The 25,874-nt window shown below is 37.8% G+C and overlaps 1 protein-coding gene across 1 annotated transcript in view; it reads left to right on the top strand.

Annotated features, from left to right (window-relative positions):
* nrxn3a (neurexin 3a) overlaps nt 1-25,874 on the top strand; it is a 226,617-nt gene that overhangs the window by 166,306 nt on the left and 34,437 nt on the right. The window contains 2 exon segments of the mRNA XM_051078263.1: nt 14,769-14,858; nt 17,194-17,501. Of these exon segments, the coding sequence (XP_050934220.1) occupies nt 14,769-14,858; nt 17,194-17,501 (398 nt within the window).

Below are 25,874 nucleotides of genomic sequence, written 5' to 3'. Positions count from 1 at the left end.
GAAGTGTCACTCCCAGCCATCCTGAAGTAGCAGAGTAGTTAGGCAGTGACAAAAAGCACTTGACATCCTCTTACAGGTCAACAGGTTAACTGGAGAGAGGGACATGGACAGACAGGCACACAGCTTGGAACCTGAGGGAGGAAAACAAACAAACTTTGTTTTAAGATAGTTTGCAGTAATCGTGTTGGCAGGACAACGTGGATTATACTAAATCCTGAGTTTAACTGATTCATTGAGACTGACCCAGTCCGCCAATATGTAGAATAATGTAGAATGGTAACAGGTAGAAATAAGACAATAAGGTGCTTACTGAAAGCTATGGCTTAAAATTGAGTTTAGTGTTTGTATTTAAAGGCCTCAGCTCCATCTAATGTCAATAAGGATGTTGTTCCAGAGGGAGGGCGCCTGATAGGAAAAGGCCCTGCAGCCAGCTGACTTCTTTTTAACTCTGGGAACAGACAGGAGCCCTGCACTCTGAGAACACAGAGCACAGGATGGAATATAAGGATTGAGGACAAAGAGGGGGCTAGCCCGTTCAGTAGAAGCACCTTAAAGTTGGACCTGACATAGGGAGCCAATGAAGGGAGGCTAAATTGGAGTAATGTGGTCAAAGTTTCTGGATTTAGTCAACATTCTCACCACAGCATTATGAACCATTTGCACAAGCACACGGCAGACCTAAAAACAAAATGTTATAGTAATCAAGTCTCAATGAGACAAAAGCGTGAATTAGAATTTCAGCATCTGCTAAAACAGAATCTTACCTATGCTGCATTGTTACTCCCAGCCTAGGGGAAACTGTAGCATAAAAGTAGTTTCCTCTTTCCCCACTCCCACGGACGACCAGTGCCACAGCCGATTGCAGTCTAAAAAACATAACTGATTTATTTGTTAGCACATTTAAAATTGGTTGTCGGGGTGTGCACAGCCAAAACAATAAAGTAAACAATTTTTAAAGGGTCTACCAACTCGGTGATGTCTTTAATGTACTGAGAGCAGGATCAAATGTGACACCCAGATTCTTGGCTGAGTCAAGAACGCAGACTTTTGCAGAGAGTGGTTGAACATATTTCTAGTTTTACTTTGCTCCTCCTTACGCTCACTTGTTTCTAGTTGAGAATTATTGAAGCAGCTGCTGCAATATTAGTGGGGCTGGTAGTTGTTCAAACAAATGGACTACAGGCCAGTACTCCACAGTTCTCCGTCCGTATTTGAAAACATTTATTCATGGTTTTAAAGTACAATATCATGTATACAAGGTCGCTTAACATCGAATTCTCGTCAAAAGACAAGAAAGATGGAGAGTGTTTTTTAAAATTTAGTTTCATCATTTATAACCTTTTGTGTGCCCTGAGAGTGTTCTGCACCCCAGGCTTTTGCCCTTTTGCCTTTGTGCCTATTTTCAGTTTTCTGTCAGTCTCAGGTTGAGCTTTGCTTTTCCTGTGTGGCTACACATTTGATTTTATGTATGTGCCGCCATTTGTATGTCTATATTCAACTGTCTTCAGTATGTATAAATGTCTTAATGGTAATTCCAGTGTTGATTGTTATTAGATGGAGAGCAAAATAGTTATTATAAATTCATTAAATGTATAAGTGTAAGTATTCTAAATTATCTAGGAAGATAGCCCAAATAAATATTTGTAGCATTATTCATTCATTCATTATCTATACTGCTTATCCGTTAAGGGTTGTGAGGGGAGCTGGAGCCTGTCCCAGCTGTCACTGGGTGAGAGGCAGGGTTCACCCTGCACAGATCACCAGTCCATCACAGGGCCAACACATATAAACAAACAACCATTCACACTCACATTCACACTTACAGGCAATTTAGAGTCACCAAATAACTCAATGTGCATGTCTTTAGACGGTGGAGCTGGAGTACCCCACAGAGGCACAGGGAGAACACGCAAACTCCACACAAGCAGGCGAACTGGGGCTCGAACCTGAAATCTTCTAGTGCTAATGTTACTAGTGTGAAACAGGCTGTATTATACTTTGAAATATGCTGGGAACATTAGAGTGAAATGGACTATTGTGGTATTGAATACTGGGGGGGAAGAAACTATTTTCATATATGTTTAAATACTGTAGTGGATACTAGAGTAAAAGGACCATATGAGTTTTAATGAGTTGAAATGACTAGAGTTAAACTGACTATTCCATGTATTTTGGTTGTGTTTTGAATACTAGTGTGAAATAGACTAGATTGTGATTTAAAATGTGTTGGGACACTGACATGAAACAAACTATTTCATATATCCTAATTATGGAATTGTCAGGAACTTATATGTTTGTATATATATGTTTGTATATATATGTATATGTTTTTGTCTTTGTCCTGTTTATCTTCTAATGTAATGTGATATGCTATAATGGCTGCATTGTCATTATGTAAAGCCTGGTTTAAGGACTCCAAGAAGAATAGCTATTCTAATACTTTAGCTAATGGGGATCATAATAATAAATAGAAAACATAAACATACTGAGATATTCTCAAAACTACAAAAAGATCATACAGATGCATTATGTAAAGTCTGACAAAACAGACTAACACAGTACAGTTCATTTTTGTTATGTTGCACTTTTATATTAGGAACCCCTACTACTGCTCTCTTTGAGAGCACGAACAACACCTCACATGTTTTCATGGCGTGTACATACGAGAATGGAGCCACAGGACTCCAGCAGATGTCAGTTACCTTGTTAGGCTGAGCCAAGTAATCCTGGAGGAGAGGGGGGAGGTATTGGTATTTGGTATTTCTTCAGTTTATTTATTCTCGATTTTCTGCTTCAGGGTTGTCCATGTTACCTTGACTGTGTAATGGTCCTGGTAGAGATGTTAAGTACATATGCCAGGTGGGAAAGCAGTGTAGGGTGTCACAGAGAGAGGGCCTGCTGTTGTTCACCAGCCTGCCACAAGTTTGTGAGAGCTATGGAACTTCTTGTAACTTGTTATGGTCACTAGTAAAAATCAGAGCTCTGCAAAAAAAATCCCTGCTTGACTGATGCTGCGTAATTCTCCATCATGCTTCACTACTCAGTACCATTGGCTTTCATCCTGTTTGTAAAGGTTCACCACCACCAAAACCTTACACTTGTGTTTCAGTGTTTGTAATGAACAACTGTGTTTTCTCATTTCAGCAACAAGGAAAAATTGGAGTGACATTCAACATTGGCACAGTGGATATCAGTGTGCAGGAAAGCAGTACCCCAGTGAATGATGGGAAGTATCATGTTGTCCGTTTCACCAGGAATGGTGGCAATGCTACGCTGCAGGTGGATAACTGGTCGATCAATGAACACTTTCCAACAGGTACAACACTAATAAATCAATTTAATCTAAAATTTATAATCTTTATTTAAATCTTTACTGTACATACATGTTGGTAAGACAGTATCAGTTAATAATGAAAATATGCTGCTAAAAGCATAACAATTGCTGTTAACAAAATATAATACAGTAGTAGGATCATGGCATCGTGTCAGGTGAGGTCACTGGACAGGATCTGCATCTAAAAGAGGGACAACATTATTAAATTAAACTCCCACATTTGTTTTCATCTTGTGTCTAACTTGTGCTTTTTAGCTTTTAAACAGCCAGCTTTAACAGAGGCACAAGCACAAAATGGCATAAATCTGTCAGTGCCAATAACCATGTCCTTACAGTCACTAAACCATGTCTTTACAGTTTGTGCTCTTCATTTTCTGAGCTAAGTGAAGAGATTATACTCTGTGAACTCTGTTGGTCTACAACAATTGTTGTAACTACTTGGAATAGAGATCTAGAAAAATGGCTGACACTGGACTGAAATAGGGAAATGACCATTCAAATTACTACACACATGCACACATACACTAGTGGGCAAGTGTCTTAGAACACCACCGTTTTCCAATTGTTATTAAAAATTAAGCAGTTCAAGTACAGTGAATCCCCTTAAATGGTACAAAGGCCAGCAGTAAACTGTCAACAGTAAAAACTTAAAGATCAGTGAATTTCATAGAAAACAGGCCTTTTAAGGGATTAAGAAATCTGTTGATGTGAGGTACAGTGGGCCTGGAAAGTTAATGCAAACAATTCACAGGTGCCCAAACTATTGTTGTTTACTTACAGACCCTCTGTACAAAGGCAGTGTTGGAACAACACCCTCTGATGTATTTTTAGGACAGTACAGTACTGCAGGACATTGCACTGTATATTGCTATCAGAACGGTGGGGAAAAAGGCAAGTAACAGTGGAAGACAGAAGTTTATATTAAATTTAGCCCAAAAAAAGATTCTATTACTCCTTATTTTTCAAATATCTTCAATTGTTTATTTGTTCTATGCTGTTATTTCCGAAATGCTGAAACATTTGATAATGTAAATTTAAATAACAGCTGGAGGATAGTGTGGATGTATCAATGAGAAAAACTGAGTTGCCTCACTTTTGTTCTTAAGAAACATGCCTTAAATGCTTATCATATCACAGGTGTATGTAGTGATAAAAGCAGGACTGCCTAAGCTCTAAATACAGATTTTGGTCCAGCACTTTTTTCTCTCTGCGCCACCTTACAATTTCACAAACCCAATCTTTTTCTGTCCTTGGCCAAAATAAGTATTTCATCAAATTGTGGTTGAAAAAAAAAAAAACAGCTCTGTGTTCCAGGTCCTCCTGATTTACAAATTAAACACTGACCAAAGCGTATGTTCTGTTAATAGACAGGCTGGCCAACAAGGTTCTTATTTCTTTCAAACAGGATTTTTTTCCACAGAGGAGGATAAATTTGTCATTAACAGCTTTTATCAGTGGTATATTTTTAAGCAAATGATTAACCAGCAGTAACTTTTATAATAGGTAGGTAGAGTCATGGATATGTGCTGCTGTAGGCAGTGATGTATAGCTTTGATTATTCATTTGGACACAGGATTAAGCAACTGTTGACCGATTTGTAGATGTGAGGATGTGTCGTCCTTTTGTAGCCAATTCATGATTAAGTTGGAAAAGTTAAGAAATTACATGGGTTTGTGTAGGCTGTTAAATTTGATAAAATAGTCAGTAGGTCGGGCCTACCCTACATATTATTGGCAGATCACTGTGATTCTGTGTCGGCCATTTTGTACTTAGTTATAGACTGGACACAGCCACAGCAAAACTGAACTGTCAGTGTTGTAGCTGTTGTTAATAATTTTGAAATGTTAAGTATAATATGAATTTTAAGTCTTTTTCTATAATTTTTTTTATCAGAAATAATTTGATTACCTTTTTTTCGGTTGGTGACAAACCAACCATTTTTAAAACAAACCTTGTTTTTCATTCTCTGATTTTCATTTCAGAATAGGAAATTGATTAAGACGAAGATGCAATGATTATATGACACTGTGGGACAGGACTTGGAAAGTTGTGTTAAAGACAGGGTAGGAGATTGACATGAAAAGGCTCTGTAATTTGTTTTTGCAGAATGAAAGGGAGAAATGGGAGAGAACATAAAATTAGGATGTGGGGAAGAGTATGAGTAATATTCCACTTGGGCATATAGACGACAGGTAGTGAGGCTGGATTTACTGCACCACCCTATATACCCCAACAGGACAAATACAATTACCACTATCAGACAAAATCTTGAAGCCGTACATAAAGCATTTGAGGAGTTGCTGTTCAGTGCTGTGTGTGAGGGAGACAGATAAGAAGATCACTGAGACTTTACCATCCAATTCCATGTGGTTTAATGAAAACACTGTGGACAATAATACAGTCACATTTCAATCACACTGACACAGCAAAACCCCCTCTGTGGCCATTGTCACTGGGAAAGAGCCTGTAGACAGAAAAGAGGAGGAAATGGGAGGGCATGTCCTTGAACCATGATGATGATGCTACAGTATTGTGACAGTGGTTGACGTGGGTTAATATGAGGTCATGAAGTCTTTATTAATTATAATTGTTACTTATCAGAAAATAGTCTTTGCATGAATTACACATGTAAAAGTCTAAATGACAAGCAATATCTATCCAGAACAAAACTTTGGCAAAAGTTCAATAAGGAAGATCTCTTCCCTTATGGTCTTGGTCCTCTACAGGATAATGTAAGGAGTAATGCCATATACTCCTGATTTAGAGAGTCTTTCTTAAACCTCCCAAAAACCTCCCAAAAATCCAAAAATGGTGGAGGTAAGAGGAAAAATCCCAGAAAAAACTCACAGGCGTAGTCAGAAGATAATGTGGTGCTCCGATTTCTTTATTTGCCGGCCTCCCAAAGTGCAAACAGTGATAACTTTTTACAGTGCAAAAAAATTGGTGGAAACCAAACAACCAAACAATGCAAAAAAAAAAAAAAAAAAAAAAACATCAAGGAAAAATTCAAGCTTAATAGAGTTCTTCAGTAACTCAGTAAACATGTGCCAGTAGTCATTACCTCCTCTGCAACCAAACCAGGCCTGCCTTCCCTGGGCCACAGCAGCCCCTTATAAACCCAAAGCTCCTCCCTCCAGGCTCAAGAATTAATAGGAAAAATACATTTTCTCTCTAACAACGCCTCTTAAACAAAAATTAACTGTATTTTTATAAGCACAGTTATTTGCATCCACCGTGTATTGACTGGAGAATTACAGATAAAATAAACAAAGACCAAAAATATATATATCAAATTGGTCTCCGAAACCCCGCGAGAACATGGCATATAATAGCGGCAAATGCTATGCCCCCGTTTTGCCGCATCATGCTCCGCAACCAGAACGACTGATATGCCGCCGGTGAGTAACATGTTTAAATGTATGTTTAAAGAGACATAGAACTACCAGGTGTGCAGCCCTGGTCGCTCTACTTCAACAAGAATGGGAACATGACTGACTGATTGGAAAGTTTGTTAACTGGGGAAAACGGGATGGACCGGAAGTTTTATGTGTGTGCGTGTATGTGTGTGTGTGTATGCCAGTACATGTGTGTGCGCTCCCCGCTGTCAGTGACGGAGCCGCTCCCTCACACTGACCAATGCTCTGCTAATCACCTTTTCAGTTGTTTCAGATTCTGGATTCTTTTTAAGATTGAGGCACTGATCCATCTCACAGGCTGCCAACATCCATCCAAAACAGTGTTCTACAGTCTTTCAGGGTACTAGCCAGTATTCAATAAGCACTCTCCAGCACTGCTCAGGGTATTGGGAAGCAGCCTTAGTGTCAAGATTGTCTCCCCTTGCCATATGACAGCAGGTGGATGTTCAGCTATATTCATATGCAATCCATCATCATCTCAGTCACTTTTCCTTCATTCCGCATTGTTTTTCATCAGTCACAGTGTAAAATATTCCAGCACACACACAATATAAAACAGCATCCCTGTTCTTATAACAGTAACTGATGGTATCGCCATTCAAATGCAACCATATTTATATGCTATTTGCTCAAGGCACTGAAATCTGTATAATAGTAAATGAATGCATCACTACCACCAAGTGAACACATCACTGTTCAGACACGTCAGTACATCCAACAGTATATAAGCATAGCAGACCATAAGTCAGTAGTCAGTTATTTACAACAGAGACTGATTGTGTGGCTTGGATGTCTTTAAATAAGCTTTCAGTGAGGAAGTACATTATCCCTCAAGGCCACCTCTTCATTTCCTGTTACTAAACCTTGCCTTAAATATTGCATGCATTCAGCGCCATTTGTGGTTATTTTAGGCCCACTATCAGGGAAGCTCTTTACAGATTAACCAACTAATTTTCCCGCTCCTTCTTCTGGGCTCTTGAAAATGTACTCTGTTGTTCTGTCATGATATTTCTGTGGTCAATTTTGCATTCACATTTGCATGTTACAAGTTGGAAATGCTGGCCTCATTCTACCTCTTAGTCAGCATGCCACTGAATCCCGTTTCAGTTGTGGGGTATAATTCCTTATTGCCATGATAGGAAAATGAAAACCCTACATATTTGCAATTACGTTGCTGGCATTCATGTTAATTGTTAACATTTTCTTTTGGTCTCATGACCCATGGGCTAAGTTGTGCATATAGCTGGTGGTGGTGACTCATTTACAAGCCCTTCACATTTCCATAATTTCTCTACCCACATCTTCCCTCTCCACCGGTCTCCTCAGCCTCCAGCCTTCATTGCAGGCTAACATCTGATCCTCTCCACAGGCCTTGAGTGGCCCCTGGCTTTCGTCCAACATTAACATCTCTCTCTCCTCTAGTCTCCCCTGACCTTTGGTGCAGGCTAACATCTGTCCCTCTCTTCTCAGGCCTTCAACAGAGCTCTAGCTTATGTCACACACTAACCCTTTAGTATGGCAGACTAACGTCTCTCTCCACTGGCCTCTAGCCTTCATCAAATGCCAGTGTCTATCTATCTCTCCTCAGACCTTTGATGGCCTCTAGCCTTTGTCACAGGCTGACATCAGTTTTCACTGGCCTTCAGCTGCCCTCAACTGTTCTTACAGACCGAAGATATCTTAGGCAGAAGTACTGATTCTAGCTTAAGGAGATAAGCAGTGCACAATATGGTAAATGGTAAATGGACTGTGCTTATATAGCGTTTTTCTAGTCATATTGACCACTCAAAATGTTTTAAACTGCATGTCACATTCACCCATTCACACACACATTCCTACAGCGCTTGCTCTAAAACGCTCTAACATCCACACCCATTCACAAATGTAAACTGTTTTAACATAGTATAATGGTTCCTCAATAATGAAGCTGTCTTCCTGAAAAAGATACATATAATATCCAAGTTGGCATGGTGTAGTCTAACACCTACATATGTGCATATTCTATTGAGTACCTATATATAAACATGGACACACATCTTACTTAACTCACGTTCTAACCTCTTTCCTCATGTTGACCTTTCTTCTTATACCACTGTCTTCCCTGTCCAAGAACAACTCTATGCTGAGTCTCATCTATTTTTTCTCAGACAAAATTACGCACATGTCGTTTGCTGTCTTGGATGTTGGCATCATGGACTGTCGCTCAGGGCCTCAATTGCCCTTGGTTGAGTTGGTGTAGCTGCACACACTCTAGTGGCCTGTATTATCCTTCTGTGTAAATCTAATTTAATGAATGTACAGAGCAACTGAAAAAGTCACCTTAAGAAACTCCTTCACAGTTGCCTTCTAATGTAAGTGCCTTAGTCTGATAAAGCTAAAATTGCTCTGCTCAGTGTGAGGGTAGTCCCCAATAAAACCTTTATTTTAAAAGATTTCATTATTACTAAGGACCTTGATCTCTTTCTTTTAACAGAACTATGGTAATACCAGGCAGTTATAACTGCAGCCTTATTTCTGTTAATAATTTAGCTAGTTTTTTGTTCTTTTGTCTGATGGTTATTTATTCTGAGTTATTCTGAATATGTGATGCAGATAAAAAGTTAGAGTAATGTCAGACTGTTTCTGCTACCAAAGCAGAGAGAAGAGAATTAATGTCTGACGAGGTCGATCTGACTGAAATGTTAATTCATAATTGTGGGAAATATTCAACAGCATGTGGATAAAAGCATCTTTGTTGAGTTAAAAAGAAGCTATAATAGCAAGTGATCATTTAGTGTGATAAACTCTGTGTGGCATGTGGAGAGACTGGAACGGTAAAACAATTTCACTGACTTATAAAAATATCTATCAATCTTTATTATTTGTCACTTTATTTTTAATTATATCAGGATCCTGTAGGAATGATGACTAGTTTTCCAGTGATTTGATTGGTTAGTATTTGGGCTATTGACAGGTTTTGATCCCATCCCCAGAGCAGGTATATAGGTTATAAACCTGCAACTTACTGGACTTTTGCCTGCGCTCAGCTTTTTTACACGATCTTTTAAGGCTACTCATTTATCCACAGGATGATTATGACAGATCTAAGTTTAGCTATCCATGTTTGGGGTGGACAAACTGTCACTAGCACCATTAACAAGTGAGGAGAAAGACTCAGCTGAAACCTTTTGCTTTAGGGGTTTTATAGTGGCTTTTCTAGTGTTTCTTACACTTGTTTACACTACTGTGGTTGTTTAGTGAAGCTATGTCACTACGTTACTATGTCACTTGTGAAACAACCATCAGACCCCTCTGATATTATCCAATCGGCCCTGTGCTACTGACCACAATAGCTCTCTTACCTCTGGAGTTGTCGCAGATCTTTTTAAAGCTGCTTGTGTTCAGTCACTGCTGGAGGGACCCAGTTTAGATCCTGCAGACCTAAAAAACAGCCAATCTCCAAACTGATCTTCATATCAAAAATCCTAAAAAATTAAAACTGCCCTCCTCAGAGTCGGAGATGATTTACTGATGGCTGCAGACTCCAGTGCATGTTCTGTATTAATATTGCTTGACCTTAGTGCAGCATTTGATACCACCTACCATTCCATTCGTTTAGACAGACTGGAACAGCAGGTATTGCTCCAACTGGTTTTGCTCATATTTGGACTCATAAAACAAATATAGCCACTCTTGGTCAGTATGATGATATGTAGCATATATGTATACTTGTTGCTGTGTTCAATATATAAAATTATTAACATTATAGCCTTCATCACAGGATAAAATCTAATCCTCAGTTCTTCGGCAGGCCTCTAGCCTTCGCTGCACACTAACATCTATCTGTTCTGGCATTCAATGGCCTTGTAACATTTGTCACATACTAACATTTTTTTCTCTCCTCTGGCCTCCTATGGCCTCTAGCCTTCATTGCACAGCAACATCTCCTTTGCCAGTATTGGACTTTCTCTGCCCCTTTGCAGCACATATCCTAATAAGATGTTTCCTTATAGGTGACATGGCTCCTTTTTGTTCACTTTTGTTCTCAGTCACTTTGACTTTGGCCACACCTTCAATCCCTCCATTCACAACCTCCATATCACCATATCTGACCAATGATCTTTCTGCTTGCATTTCTTGATCACTAGATGTCATTCTTTCAATATCATTGCTATTCTGCCTGTCTTTCAGACATACTATTGTGCAGCCTACCTTCTCCCCATAAGGACTTCAGCCTCTATGATATCTAGGAACACTCAGTCAATATTTTCCTGACTTTACTCCACCACCACAAACGTGAAGTGATCTATCCTATTGTTTGACAGTTTTCTAATTTAGCAAAACAAATTTTGTTGTACACTGAAAATGCTTCCATGTTCCATGACAGACAGAAGAAATAAGTATACAAGAGGAAGAGAAATGTCAAGTGTTATGAAAGATATTATTTGTACCGGGTCTGTTACCTCAGAAAACACACACAAACACAGCTGGAGTGTTTCTGGTAGCTAGCTGGCAGACTGGAGCATGCTGACAGAAAGGACTTGTACAGATCACAAGACATTTGCTATCATTTGCCTGTGGCTGACTAAGTGACTACACTACACAACAGTTTGTTTAAGTTTAATTTTATGGTAGATGTTGTAGGCTGTGTAGGGGATGGAAGATGGGAGAATTCAGTTCAATTCAGTTTTATTTATACAGTGCCATATCACAACAACAGTCATCTCAAGGCACTTTTCATATAGAGCAGGTCTAGACCGTACTCTTTAAAATAGGTATTTACAGAGAGAGACCCAACAAATCCCACCATGAGCAGCACTAGGCGACGGTGGCAAGGAAAAACTTGAGTGCAGTGACCTGTGAGGAGGCATCACATACACACACAGGGCTAAAGTAAAGTAATGCAGCACACATCCACTTAATCAAGCTTCATAAGGACTAAAAAGGAGATGGAGTTACATAACAGTCTGTCATGTAATCATCTGTAAGTAACACTAAGTCAACTAGAACAGGATCAACAGAAGTTGTTTTCTACAGATGTACAAAGACAATAAATGGTAACTTAATTCTTTGCTAAGAGCTCGGGCTGAATTTAGTATCTTGGGTGAAATATAGCAAAAAAAAAAAAAAAAACAAACAAAAAAAACACATATATATATATATATATATATATATATATATATATATATATATATATATATATATATATACCAAAACTATTAGTACATATTCAGGTCTAAATGACCCCTGGGGTATACACTGATCAGCTACAACATTAAAACCACTAAGAGGTGAAGTGAATGTCATTGATCATTTCTTCACAATAGAATGTTCTGCTAGGAAACCTTGGGTCCTGACATTCATCTTGATGTTACTTTGACATGTACCACCCACTTAAACATTGTTGTAGACCAAACACTGTATTGATAACTGAAAGGAAATAAGTGATCAGTAATAAGTTATGAATGGGCACACATCTTGTATTGCAGATACTTTAAACATGGGAACTAAGCTCATTCTCATGAAAATATTTGCTGAGTCATATAAAGTGGATTATTGAATAGTTGGACAGCTATTTAATTTGGACATGTATTAAAAAGAGAAGAATGCTAGTTTCCAAGTCAGTTCTTTTAGTGTTGGCAAAGCAATCAGTAAGAGATGAGTCTTATTGCTGTAGAATGAACCCATTTTCTCTCTGTGGACATTTCGCTGGTTTGTTCCTTTTTGCCTTTGTCCATTTGGTCTTGTTTTAATCCCACCAGTTCTCTGTTGTAAAGCTTGCTAACATGCTAAATGCTGGGCTTTTCCTGAGAGTAAATCCTGCCTCCATTCTGTTTGATGTCAGTACGATGTATTTTTATTGAGAGAGAGGAACATCTTGGGTTCATTAACAAATTGAATGTCCTTCAGTAGTGCACCAAGACGCTCCTGTGTCAGCAAAAGAGCCATCTTGTAAACCACTATCAGTTCAAGATATTTGCAAGGTCCAGGCCTCCTTAAGATGGAGGATTCACCTGACCTTGAGATGCTTCCCATTTGTTTTTGGGAAACAGGCTTTGATAAGACCAACAGCACAGCTGTGGTGTCCTATATCACAGCATGGCAGTTTCTCTTGTACAGTGTCACAGTGTGTTCCTGAGAGCATTTTATTCTCTGGAATCTCAGAATGTCACAGCAGATCTGTTGTGAAGGGTCAAGTGGTGCTTAAACATAACAATATTGTTACATGAGTGTGAATTAATTATCATTCAGAGGTGAAGGTGGGCCCTCTCCTTCCCTCCAGTAGGTTAAAAGAGGGTGGGTACAGAGCACACATTTAGCATGCAGCTGGTTGCTTCATACCAACTAATGTGATTATTGGTGTAATGTTCCAGACCCATAGGTACAAGTCAAGTGTTTCTTTTGTTAGCTCTAACACTGCCTGCCTCAGTAGATGTTGACTTGCACATTGTGTTGTTAACCATTAGGTTGATAGGATCGACGAGGAAGCTTTACATTTTTGTACCACAAAGAAGTTATTGGGAGGTGGGCAGATTGTGCAGGACTCTGATAATAAAGACCATGGTTCATGTCTTAAGGGCTGTGTGTGGTTAGATTTAGGCAACACAAGCACTTTAGTTAAAGTTCAAAATACCCCTTTTTCACTTTTCCACCAACATGGAATTGGTTCCATTCTGGTTTGAGCACCTGAATTTAAACCACTCAGAGTGTTTTGACTAAATATATGTAAATTGGTTAGAACATGAAAAAAATAGCTGATTTTCAAGTGTTTTATTCTATAGGTTGGAAAGAGAGTGTGCAATGTGTGTCTGTCGATAAATAAAACTCACAAAACTCAAACACTCACTAATGCTATATCTGTGATTACAGTGGTTCTGCTTAAAATTTGTGGAAATGCGAGCTGGTTTTTTGTATGGCACAAAGATTACAAAAATCCTGAATGGAACCAGAGCTAATCTGGTGGAAAAGTAAACTTATTATGTCTAGTGCTCCAAATCACTGCAGGCATTTGCTAGATACATTAAGAACGTTCCCTCATTTTGTTGCTAACAAATCTAACTCTGACTCCATTATGTTTCCCCACAAAACATATTAGCTGGATCAACTAAATATTAGAAACATGTCACAGGCAAAGTTTCAGCATTTTTAAGAGAAACAGATTTTAAAAAGCTATGATCTTTTTCATTAAACATATAAAGAGAAGTAATATGTATTTACACATTTAAACTAAAGCCCAACATGTCAAAATGTCACTTCTTGTTCACAAATAGTAACACTAAGGTGACGTTTTTACTGCATCCTATGATATAATACATGTAATGTACAACCTAGTAATGGTATTGCAGTGTACCATTATGTGTGAGCTCTGAGCCCTCACTGACAGATTTACACATAATGTATATTTACTACGAAGAATCTATATATGCACATACTGTCCAGTGAAATGTAAATAATGCTGACGTAACCCTTAAGTGATGTGTATTATGTGTAAGATTTAGCTGAGAATCCTCTTTGAATCTTATGATGCATGCTAACTGGAAGAATATTTTACACAACACTACACTAAGTTAGAAACTGTGCTTGTTTCAGGCAACAAGACTATTTACACCTGTAATTTGTACATTAGCAATCAAAGAGTGGACAGTGGAGACTGTATATATCTGCTCAGAGTATAACAGTTCCACTCATTTTATAGTAGCAGTACATTTGTTATGTCACTCAATGGTAAGTAAGGTGACATCACATGAAACATGCCAGAGCCCCTCAAAACAAATAAATAAATAAATAACCCAGATATTTTATTATTTTTTTATTAATCCAATTGTCCCTGTTTATAAATTCCTGTATTTTTCTGTATAAGACCACAGATAATGAGTCCAAGTAATGTTATAAATTAATCAAGTTTAATTAGAATGTAATCTTCAGATAAAATTATTTAAACACATTGTAAATGTTAGACGGAAAGTGCTATGTCCTCTAGGTGACATGATGCTGATGATCAATAAATGTCTTTATAAATGTCTTCTTAAACTTTGAAGGGAACAGCGACATTGAACGCTATCAAATGGCCAATAAGAAAATTCCTTTCAAATACTCCCGACCAGTAGAAGAGTGGCTACAAGAGAAAGGTAATTTCAAACAAACATATTTCTATTCTTTTTTGTGTTCACTATACTAATAAAATGTGAAAAATCTCATCTGTATTTCTATAATGAGTGGGTTAAATGAATGCACATTGTCTCCTTTAAGAGTTTCAAAAAGAATGACCAATTTTATTTGAATGTTTTCTGTGATACTCACTTCAAACCAGAAGATACTACCACAATGCAGGTTATAACTTATTCATACAAACTTTCTTTTAAAGTTGTCAGACCAAAGTGATGATATTGATTTCTAACAAAGTACATTAAACTTAGTGTCATTAGCAATATAAACTCCTGCATGCAACTTTAAATGGAATTTCATGTGGGCTGAAAATTAGAAATACACAGGCTATCTAACTAAAGAACTAAGTATAAATAAATGAACCAATAAACTGTAAAATAGTTGACATGTAATAAAAAATGAATGACTTATATTGATGAATTGAGAAGAAATCTGTCATTATTATGAAATGTTATACATATCCAAGTAGCCTCTAAGCTTCCTATTTTTTGTGTAAGTGCAACAACCAGTGGTAGGTCTTGGGTACACAACGTGTAGACATCTCAAAGCTGACCTGCCAGTTTGGTTCATGTATGTCTAGCATGAATCCAATGCTATTTAAGTCATAATTCTTATTTTGAGTCATCACATCATATCATCATTAACAGAAATGCATGAAATCTTTACTTTAGTTTGAAAGGAAATGGTGCAATGATGCACAGGATTAATGAGCCTTGGTAATCTGACGTGCCCTGACAACTGTTATAATACGTATTCCATATGTTTGGGGGGAATGTCCCCACCTGACAGAATTTTTTAAAACACACCAGTAAGTACTGGCAGGCACAGGTAGCCTATATAAACACAGGTGTACACTGAGTAGTCTAAGACATGAGTCTACACAGAAGTGAAGGAGAAAGAATAAAAAAGAGAGAAAGAAAAAAAGATAATATGAAGGATCTACTTACGAGACAGACAGGCATTAATCCACTGCCTGATGCAGATGAGAGCTGGTCACTTCTCTCTGGATTGCTGTCGTTAATATCCCATTTGCGGGATCATAAGGCTGTGGCAGAAATCAGTGACACTGGAGGCATATTATGTGGTGAATAGAAGTACACCTTGCACATGTGTTGCGTGGCTGGGTGTCTGGGTGTAACTCAGTGGGAGAACTTAATGTTGTTTGGTGTAAAACCACAGAGTGTGTTTTTTCTCCATAGTGACAAGCACAGCAAAAAAAAAAAAAAAAAAGAAAAAGAAAAGAGAGAAAGAAAAGAAAGAAGTTGTTGGCTAGGATGCACAGAGCCATTGCTGTCCAGGTGCAGTTAGCCAACACAGTGGCTGTCCTTTCACTATATTAGTGGCAGCTTACACAACAGCTGGGTGAAGAGCTAAGGCAAATTTCTTCTATGCTTCCTAGGCTGATAAAAGAGCAGGCAGGCAGCCTTGCAAGGCTGTGGCTTGTAGAGGCTACCCATGCCTGCCAGTCTACTGGTGTGTCTTAAAGAATTATCCACATCATCTGTCAGGTGGGTGGAGAGGTAATCTTCTCACTAAGTTAACCACGGTTGCAATGTAACCTGCAGTTCTAACCAACCAGTCTGATCTGTATCGCGGTGTGTGTTGTTATTTTGGAAGAGCTTGGTGTCATTTGCTGGTGATTTAATCAAGGTAAACACATTGGACATCAATGGCATTACACTCTGGCACCTCTCAAATTAGAGGCTGCAGATTTATCAGTTGTTGATTTATTATATCTGCTGCACAGCCTTCAGATGGCTGCAGGGATTTAAGCCACTGTGGACAACAGACAACAGACAATCATCCATCCACATGAGTTTACAAATTAATGCAGACTGCTTTAACAACATGAAACTTTATGTTTTATACATATGTAAATGTATCTAATGAGTGTTTAGTTTAAATAATTTATTTAAATTTTAAGCATTACTCCATAATTTAGTTTTAGTTGATAAAAGCAAGCAAAAATAAGTTGCACCAGAAACAGATTTCCGCTCTCAGTGCAATGACTAAGACCCAGTCGCACCAAAAACAACTTACTGCTTCATTTGACTGAACTTCCCACCTGTTTGTGACAGTTGCTTGGCACTAAAATACCACACACAGACAGGTAAAGAGAATTTCAAGGTCAGGAAAATAGCAAACCGCTGAAGTGCTGCTTGTACTGGTTGTTGCGCTACCACAAAAATAAGGCCCTTGTAAGTCTTGTTCTGTTCGTAGCTACACCTTTCATTAATGGGTATACTAAAAGATTATTTCTTCTGTTGAAAGTATCTTATACCTTGATGTCTTCTCTAGGGCGGCAGCTAACAATTTTCAACACTCAAGCAACAGTCGCAATTGGTGGTAGTGATCGTGGCCGGCCCTTTCAGGGTCAACTCTCTGGCCTTTACTATAATGGCCTCAAGGTGTTGAACATGGCTGCTGAGGGTAACCCTAACATCAAGATTAACGGCAGTGTGAGGTTGGTAGGTGATGTGCCCAGTGTGGCAGCCTCAGCCAGGACCACAGCCATGCCTCCAGAGATGTCCACAACCTTCATTGAGACCACTACCATGATGTCCACCACTACCACACGGAAACACAGATCCTCTTCAACTGTACAGGTATTGATACACTTCCACAATAACTATACAGGGAATTTGACATATAACAGAGGACCTTCTTAGTATGCCCTGAAGAAAAAAATGCATCAATAATTGGTGCAACCCAAGGTAGAACATGTAAACAGCCTGCTTAAATTTGATTGTTGACCAGTTAGCAACTAGACTTGATCCCAGGAGTGGGTCAGAACAGAGTGTCTGTGGGTATAACTTGCATCCTTTTGCATCCCCCCTTTTTTTGTTTGTTTGTTTTTTAAATGGTCAACCACACATGTCAGTATACTCTGAATATACTGTAAACTGTTTTGGTGAGTATATTGTGTGCCCAGAAAAATATGGCCTCATTGAAGCCTCATTCATACAAATGTAATTTCTAAACATTTCTGTTTTAGAGACTTAGCGTCTAGTCTCTCGAATAACAGGATGATTGGCTTGGCTCTCACATAGTTGGACTTGCTATGTTTGCCAGGCATAATGTTTTATTTATCAGGTTTGTTGGCAAAAATATATAAATCTTGACTCAATGTCAATTTACTAGCTTTCATCAAGCCTCCAACCACAGTTTTCGTCAACCTGTGTTAATGCAAGTTGCTGATGAGAGTACAGAGATTACAGTGTACAGGAAAACCCACCCACACAAAAAAATATTCAAAATACTCAGCTTATCTATCCACTGCTTACAAAATAAATGAACAGTAGGGAGGATCCTCCTTCACAGAGCACAACATATTGTCACTGAGGAGGAGGTCAGAGAGAGGGAGGTGCCACAAGTATTTCAGGTAAGAATCATAATTGGACAGAAAACTTTGCTAAAATTGCTAAATTAGAGTGGAACCACCTAACATGACTGAACCGTCAGAACATCCAACCAGAGTCTTCAAGTCACAAGGAGTCAGCATTTACCATGTACCATTCAACACCCCTCCCATGCCAACTGAGCAAACTCAGATCAACTTGGGGAGACAGATAAAGAAAAAGCCAACAAGTGAACCTTGAGTTAAGATCTTTTTATAAAACTATTGTTTCCAAAGTAATGAACTTTCATGCTCTGTCATACTCTAACTTGGATTGTACATTTTCCCTTGTCTTTGTGTGTCTTTGGTTTTTGGTGGTGGCTTTTTGTGTTTGGGTATCTTTGCTGTGGCTGTGACCTCTGATGACCAACGTACTGCCCATGAAGCATACGGCAGATGACATTGTATCATCCGCAGAGTGTTCGAGTGATGACGAAGACCTGGAGGAGTGTGAAACTAGCCATGCAGGTGGGCTAGGTTAGTTTGCATTTGCTTGCTTTCTTTGTGCTTTCACTCATCTGCACCAGAGGATCCAGATATCCTCAAAGCATCACACCCCCATGGTTAGTCAAATTGTAACTTCATAAAACAGCCAATGTAGTAACAGTAAGCGTAGCGAGCTGCACTATACATTACCATGTCCAAGGAAAGCTGGATTACAAAATACAAATTTCAAAGTCCAATTTTTAAAAAATTGAATCAGTAGGGTTCATTTAATATGTTGCTAGTTGACAAGAGTACCACAGAAGGCAAATATCATGAGCTACACTTGCACATGGGGTCTTCCAAAGTGGTTAACATGGTCACCAACACACATACAGATTTTGTCTGCTGTAAGAAATAATAAGGGTTAGTACATGACATCACAAATGCGCAAAATCTGTATGATGGTGAATCATGTTCTCTGCACTGATGCTGCAAAATGTGTCACATCACGTTTGAGTCCACTGCTCCTGCCATTCACTGCTCTTCAAATTTTCATTTTGAAATAATACATTTTTGTTCTTAAAATTTGTTTTCAAGACTACATTGATATATTTTACTTTTTGTTTTCATTTGTGTTTTTCCATATTTAGATGCTTGCGTTGGTACATGTAATAGAGAACAGATATCATTGAATTTCTGTGTACAAGCTTTTTTTTGGGTCATATTTTTGCTTTTAGGTGTACTTGTTATTCTGTCTTTTTTGTATATAAATATTAAAAAATTCTAAAGTGTTTAAACATTGTGATAACTTCAAGAATCAGTTTGAAAGAATTTGGGAATTTCCATATTTTTGCAGCATTAATTTTTGTAGAAAACAGCAAACAGCCATGTTGTCATTTTTCCATAGTAAATAAGAGACAGCATTTTAGTTTCAACATGTTCATAACATGTTTTAATTTCTATAGCCTATTTAATAAAATATAAGATCGTCTAGAAGAATAATGTTTATTTAAGTGCTCTCATAAGACAGCTTTAAACAGAACATTTTTTAACTGCTGTTGTTGGGTGTGAATGGCATGTCATTATGATAAATTACTATTAAAACAGTAGCAGACATGGGCTGCAACTAATTTAAAATATAGAATTATTATAGTACATTGTCAGGAAACATTTTCTGTAAGCTATGTTCATCATACAACCACACTCAAGAATATTTGCATCTAAATTGGCGGTATTGCAAATAAAAAGCTAGATGAACTGAGTTTGGGTGAGTGGCACATCATGATGTTCCACAAGTAAATAAGTACTTTATTTTATTTCACAGATTATTGTTTCCCTCAAGTGAAGAGTTTGTAGTTTAATTTTTAATGATAATACTCATATGAATGATAGGTGAGGATTTTAGTGCTGTTCTGCTGATCACCAGTAGGTTCCCCCTGTTGAAGGTCATTCCCAAATTTTTTCATTGAGTGTGAAAGGTTGTGGTATAAATGGGTTAAAAGCTGTGCTGTGTAGCCTGAGATTCATGGGGATTTGTGAAGAAAGACAAAGACAGGGTCCCAGTCATCCAGTCATGTGTTTACACAGAAATTCACACCATTCTAACCCTAACATCACTTTGACGTTGACAGCAGCATGCTTTGATTTTGAATTTCCTTTGTTCTTTTTGGGAGTCAGTGCTATTTCCTGTTTTGTTTTGTCTTCTCTGAATTTTGTTATCAAGACATAGTTTCCATCCATTCGCCAACGATCCAAAAACACCTTCTTGTATTTTGGCCTCATTATGTGTGGCATGATGTTTTGGTGGGTGATAATTGTTTCCACATATATTCTGGAGTATCATGCAGCTTTGTACCATGCAGCTTTTACTAAAAACATCCCCCTTTTTTTCAAAGCAAATAAAACAGCAAAAAAAATATTTTCTTGCCATCAACTTTTTTGTCTTTAACATTTCATATAAAACTGATGACAGTTGAAAATTGTTGCACCCTGCTAATTGCTCAATCTTCCAGTGCCTTTCCTTCTTTTACCAACTTTCCTAATGCAATACTGCATTTGAACTTTTTTCATGTGGATGGCATAAAAAGATTTTTTCTTGCCAGAAACTGTAGCATTTTTTTTTCCCTCCTAAGCCATCATTGGCACTATGATCTAGCAAACTGTTCAAATCATTCTCTTCAGGGTCACCTTTGATCATTTCTTTGCATGCCCCCGCATTTAGACTAACTTGGTTGCTTTGTCTGCATTCATGTTTAAGTTGATAATCTTTTTGGCGGTCGTAGCGTCATCGAATGTCATGTATCTTATCCCACACTGTCTTTATTTTGTCAGTGTTGCTGTTGTATGTTTGGTTTGTCTGGAGAAGTTATAAAGTGATTCTGTTCTCTGTTGTAAATCCGTCACATTCTCCTTACCTTTCAATAATTTCATAAGATGGCAATTAAGAAGAACAGCTAATACTGTAAACTGTTATGTATTAGATAAACAAGTACATAGGTTAAATAAACAGGTTCTATATAATTAATTTTCTTGGAGATCATACAATATAAACAAAATGACTGGTAGAACATAGCATAGTGCAATTATGTATACAGATGTGAGGTAATAATAACAACAACAACAACAACAACAATAATAATAATAATAATAATAATAATACACCTAGAAGTAAGACTAATAATTTTAAGTGTAACAGCAGGCCTTGCGCAGGATCATTGGGGCAGCAGGAGGCTTGCCATCAGAGATCAGGCTCTGGAGACAGAAAGCAACATGAGAAGAGCAGAGAGACAAAAAAGCAGAGAGGGCAGAGAGAAACTCTCATGTGCTTGAGAGAAAAAAAAACAGAGAGTGATTTCATGATTTGAAGTCAGTTTGTAGTAATCTTGTCAGCAGGAAAAAATGTATTTTACTAAATAATAAGTTTAATTAATTAATTCAGATTGACCCAACCCACTGCTGGTAGAATGGTATCAGGTAGAGGCATGAAATAAGTAAGAGAGTAAAGTGCTAATGGGAAGCTAAGGCATAAAGATGAGTTTTAAGTTTAGATTTAAAGGCCTCAATGGAGTCAGCTAGCCTAATGTCAGGTATTTCCAGAGGAAAGAGGTCCACAATTTTTAACTCTGGGGACAGATGGGAGCCCTGCATTCTGAGAACACAGAGCTTGGGATGGAGTATAAGGTTTAAGGGGATCAGACAGTTTTGTAAGTCATTAGAAGCACCTTAAAGCCTGATCTGACATGGACAGGGAGCCAGTGAAGGGATGCTAAAATTGGAATAATGCAGTGAAATTTTCTGGATTTAGTTGACATTCTCACCACAGCATTCCAAACCATTAGAAAACATTTAGTACTAGGATGTGGTAGGCCCAAAAAACAAAACACTGTCACACCTTTGTGTCATCGACACTTGTGAATTAGGATTTCAGCATCTGCCCAAATTCTTGGCTGTCATACTGATAAATCACACAATTATCAAGGAATATTGTCACTTGGTCGAATGTGCAATGACCAGCATTTCAGTTTTATCTGAATTAAGGAGCAGGAAGTCTTGAGACATCTAGCTTTTCACATCAGACAAATAGACCTCTAAATTCATCATTTGAAGAGTCGTCAGCCTTTATGGGCACATACAGCTGGGTATCATCAGCATAGCAGTGGAAATGAATTCCATGACTGTGAATAATTTGGCTAAGAGATAAAATATAAGATAAAAAAAGCTACAGGCCAAGAAACGAGTCCTGGGATACCCCATATTTCACATCAGAATATGATGATATGGTGTTATTGTAGGAGACAGACTTTCTTTTAGATAAGCAGGATTTTCACTGGCTGATAGCCAGAGAGACCAAGTTTGTTTTCCAGTCGGTCTATAAACATACAATGGTCTATGGTTTGAAGGATGCACTAAGGATAGATGTCTCAAAACTATCTGTTTCTGGCCTAGCGTCACTCTGTTGGCAATCAGCCATTTTGTCATCAAGAGCAAACAAAATATTTGCAGCAAATGCACAACAACAATGCTTAAGACATCAATGAACTATTTAAACACTAGTACCACCAGTAGATACATTTATATTGTCATCAAAAATAACATTCAATGCAGCCAAAGTAAGAATGTGAATGACGCAGTCTGCAATGTTGTCTAGAGCTGCTTTATAGCTACTGTATGAAAAGCTTTTCCATCAGTTTAATTGAATCCCTGCAGACATCTGAAAGACAACAGATCCGTTGATTTTGATTTGAGAAGTGCTACACCATAACTTTACCAAAATATTTGCTTCTTTCATCAATACATTAATTAATTATACAAAAACATCTTGGTCCATCTTCAGCTGCATCAGAGCCCTAAGACCTTGCTGGTCTTTGTCTACTACTATTTATTAATCCAATCTATAAATCACATCATTCAGTCCCTTTGAACTTTGTGCTGCTGCAAAAACTGTACAAACATGAATCAGAATTGCAGTTGTGCTTAGAGAACCCCACCACAATCACACTTGAGACAGATGGATGAAGAGAGACAGAGGCGAGTATGTGTTAAGTGATGTGCATCTTTGTTGGACAGATAATAATGATATATTTGAATATTATCATTCTTGTTCTGCATGTGTTCATAATTTGAGAGCAGATATGAGTGAAAACACTTCTGATCTGATCTGATGTCAAATTTTACCAAGATGTTAATACACCTGGAATTTAACAGCTGGGCATATGAAACCCTTTCCTCTTTAGCTAGGCTAAATATTATTAACAGCAACAATTGTTGGGTATAGAATATACACTTTAGGTATTATCCCTAACATAACATTCAACATCCACCCACCCATAATAGAAAATGTGTCGTCACAGTTTCATACTTAAGATGAGCAGTGTGAGATCAGTAATCAGCCCTCGTCAATCACATCACTGGAGTTAGTCATAACGTGGTCATCTCATCTAGTGCAAGCCAGTTGACCGAGATGTAAAACTGGCCCTGGTAAAGGCAGCAAATGTCCAGCCAACACGTATACCAGTGTTGAAGTTTGGGATACCATGGCATTCACACAGATGCTATTCCATAATGCCAGTATCAATGTTCAGCCAGTGATTGATAATCCATTAAAATTGTTAAAGATGAACAATTCTCAAATTATTAAAATAGCACCATCCATATAAAAAACAATAACAGAGTAATAACAGATAATGCATAATGTAGGTAATGTTATGAGATAAAATAAAATGTTTAGAAATGAATTGAAAAATACTGTTTTTTTTTTTCACTGACAATTTATGAGTCAAAGGGGTTTCCACTGAATTGCTCTATACACAAATGTGTTTATATACCGTGTACGCTTGGGGTTTCACACAATTGGTTAACAGACCCTTTTAAAAATAATATATGGCATCTCCAAGTAATCACATATCAGATACTAAGTGTCAACCATTTCCTACAACATGCCATAAGTTTTAAATATATTTCCCACCCCTTAGGCAACAATTGGTCTCCATTCATTTTCTGTTGAGCATAGACTTGCCACACGTGCCATCTTATGGAATTCCTGTCTGATTATATTTCTTCCTACATGGTTTATCCATGTAGGAATTAGACAATGCATTAGACAAAATATTGAATCATACATCAAAAGACATTACGGGGCTAAGCTGGTATCCATATCTGCAATATCAGTAAGTGTTTATATATTTTTCTTAATTGTGAAGTAGAGGTAATCGTAAAACATACAAAGCATCATCCTTTTTCAACTAAAATATTGTGTGGCCTCAAGTTGGGCATAGGTGTTACTCACAGTGTGTCATTAGAGAGATGTTAATCTTCTTCTAGTGGTAACATGAATGACAAAACCCTTTAGGATTTCACCTTAAATCTTGACAATGAAGTACTCTCAGGCCTACTATAAACTGCTATCGAGGAATATTGATCAGCTGACCATAACTTGTTGGTTAACACCTGTCGTGTTTGACAGTGTCAATGATAATAGTTATTTGTACCATCTTTGTATTCATGCATCTAAATCAACAGCTTCAGTCAATCTGTACCCTAAGGTTCTGATAAACTCATGCTTCCACTGCACAGGGTGACAGCATGTAGAGTGTTATGGATATCAGCTTTCAGCTTGTCTTTTGAGTCTTACTTGAATTCTGAAAAAACTGCATTCAACATATAGTACATGACACAATGTTAATATATGTTTTGTGTTTTTATTTTGTTCCTTTTTCCCACTGTTATTAGTTAAACTTGAACTGTGTCCCAATTGCATACTACACACAATTTATAAATAGTTTCTTTGAGGGGCTGGGCAATGGGGTATGCAGTGTATTCACACTGCAAAGTGACAAAATGAATTCACTTTGATGTTGATCGTGGTGATAATGGCTAGTATTGTGTCACATTGAAATGTGCAGCAAGAAATAGAAAACTGGCTGTAGCTAAGTTGCAGTTTGCTGATGTCTGTCTGTATGCATGTTGTATCACATGTTGTTTCTTGCCAGTACAAACTATTACATTACTTCAGTATACCATTCACTTATAGTAAGGGATTGGGACACAGTGTCCGTCTCCAATTTTTCTAACATTAGTCAGTCTTACCTGCCCTAAGTTTGCTGTGTTGTTTCTTTTCTACTTTCCCTAAATGCAACTTACTTTAAGCATGCATCAACATCCTGCAGTACAACTAAAACAAAACCGAAAATTAATAATAACCCATTCTCAGCCAGTACCGTCTCTCTCTGACGTACACCCAGACTGCACGACCGGTTCATGTTTAAAGACTAACATTACAGATAGATTTATCATCAAGAAACATGAGAGAGGAGCCCGTCCTCTAGTCGAGTGCCTCTCTCAACAGTGTCTGTTTTCTATTGTGTGCATCTGGTTGTAGTGTGTGCAAAATTTTAAATGGCTTCGTTCTTTCATCTTGACATATATCATTTGATAGTTTTAACTGGTCATATTTTTTGCATTTAACCAATTGATCGCTGGCATTTTGTTCTGATTATGGTTTTTGGCTTACTAAGTATGTTTGGTTTGTTTTTTGTCAGTCAGATAATATTTAAATCACAGTGTGCAATATTTTTTGATATAATTTGACGTTTTGTGATTTGGAACTACTTCAGTGACAAACTTGTGTGTTTTATTTCCTACGGTGTGCTTCCCTGGC

Source organism: Lates calcarifer, linkage group LG19 (assembly GCF_001640805.2).
Source record: "Lates calcarifer isolate ASB-BC8 linkage group LG19, TLL_Latcal_v3, whole genome shotgun sequence".
Taxonomy (NCBI): domain Eukaryota; kingdom Metazoa; phylum Chordata; class Actinopteri; family Centropomidae; genus Lates; species Lates calcarifer.
This window is presented reverse-complemented; position numbering and strand designations above follow the sequence as displayed.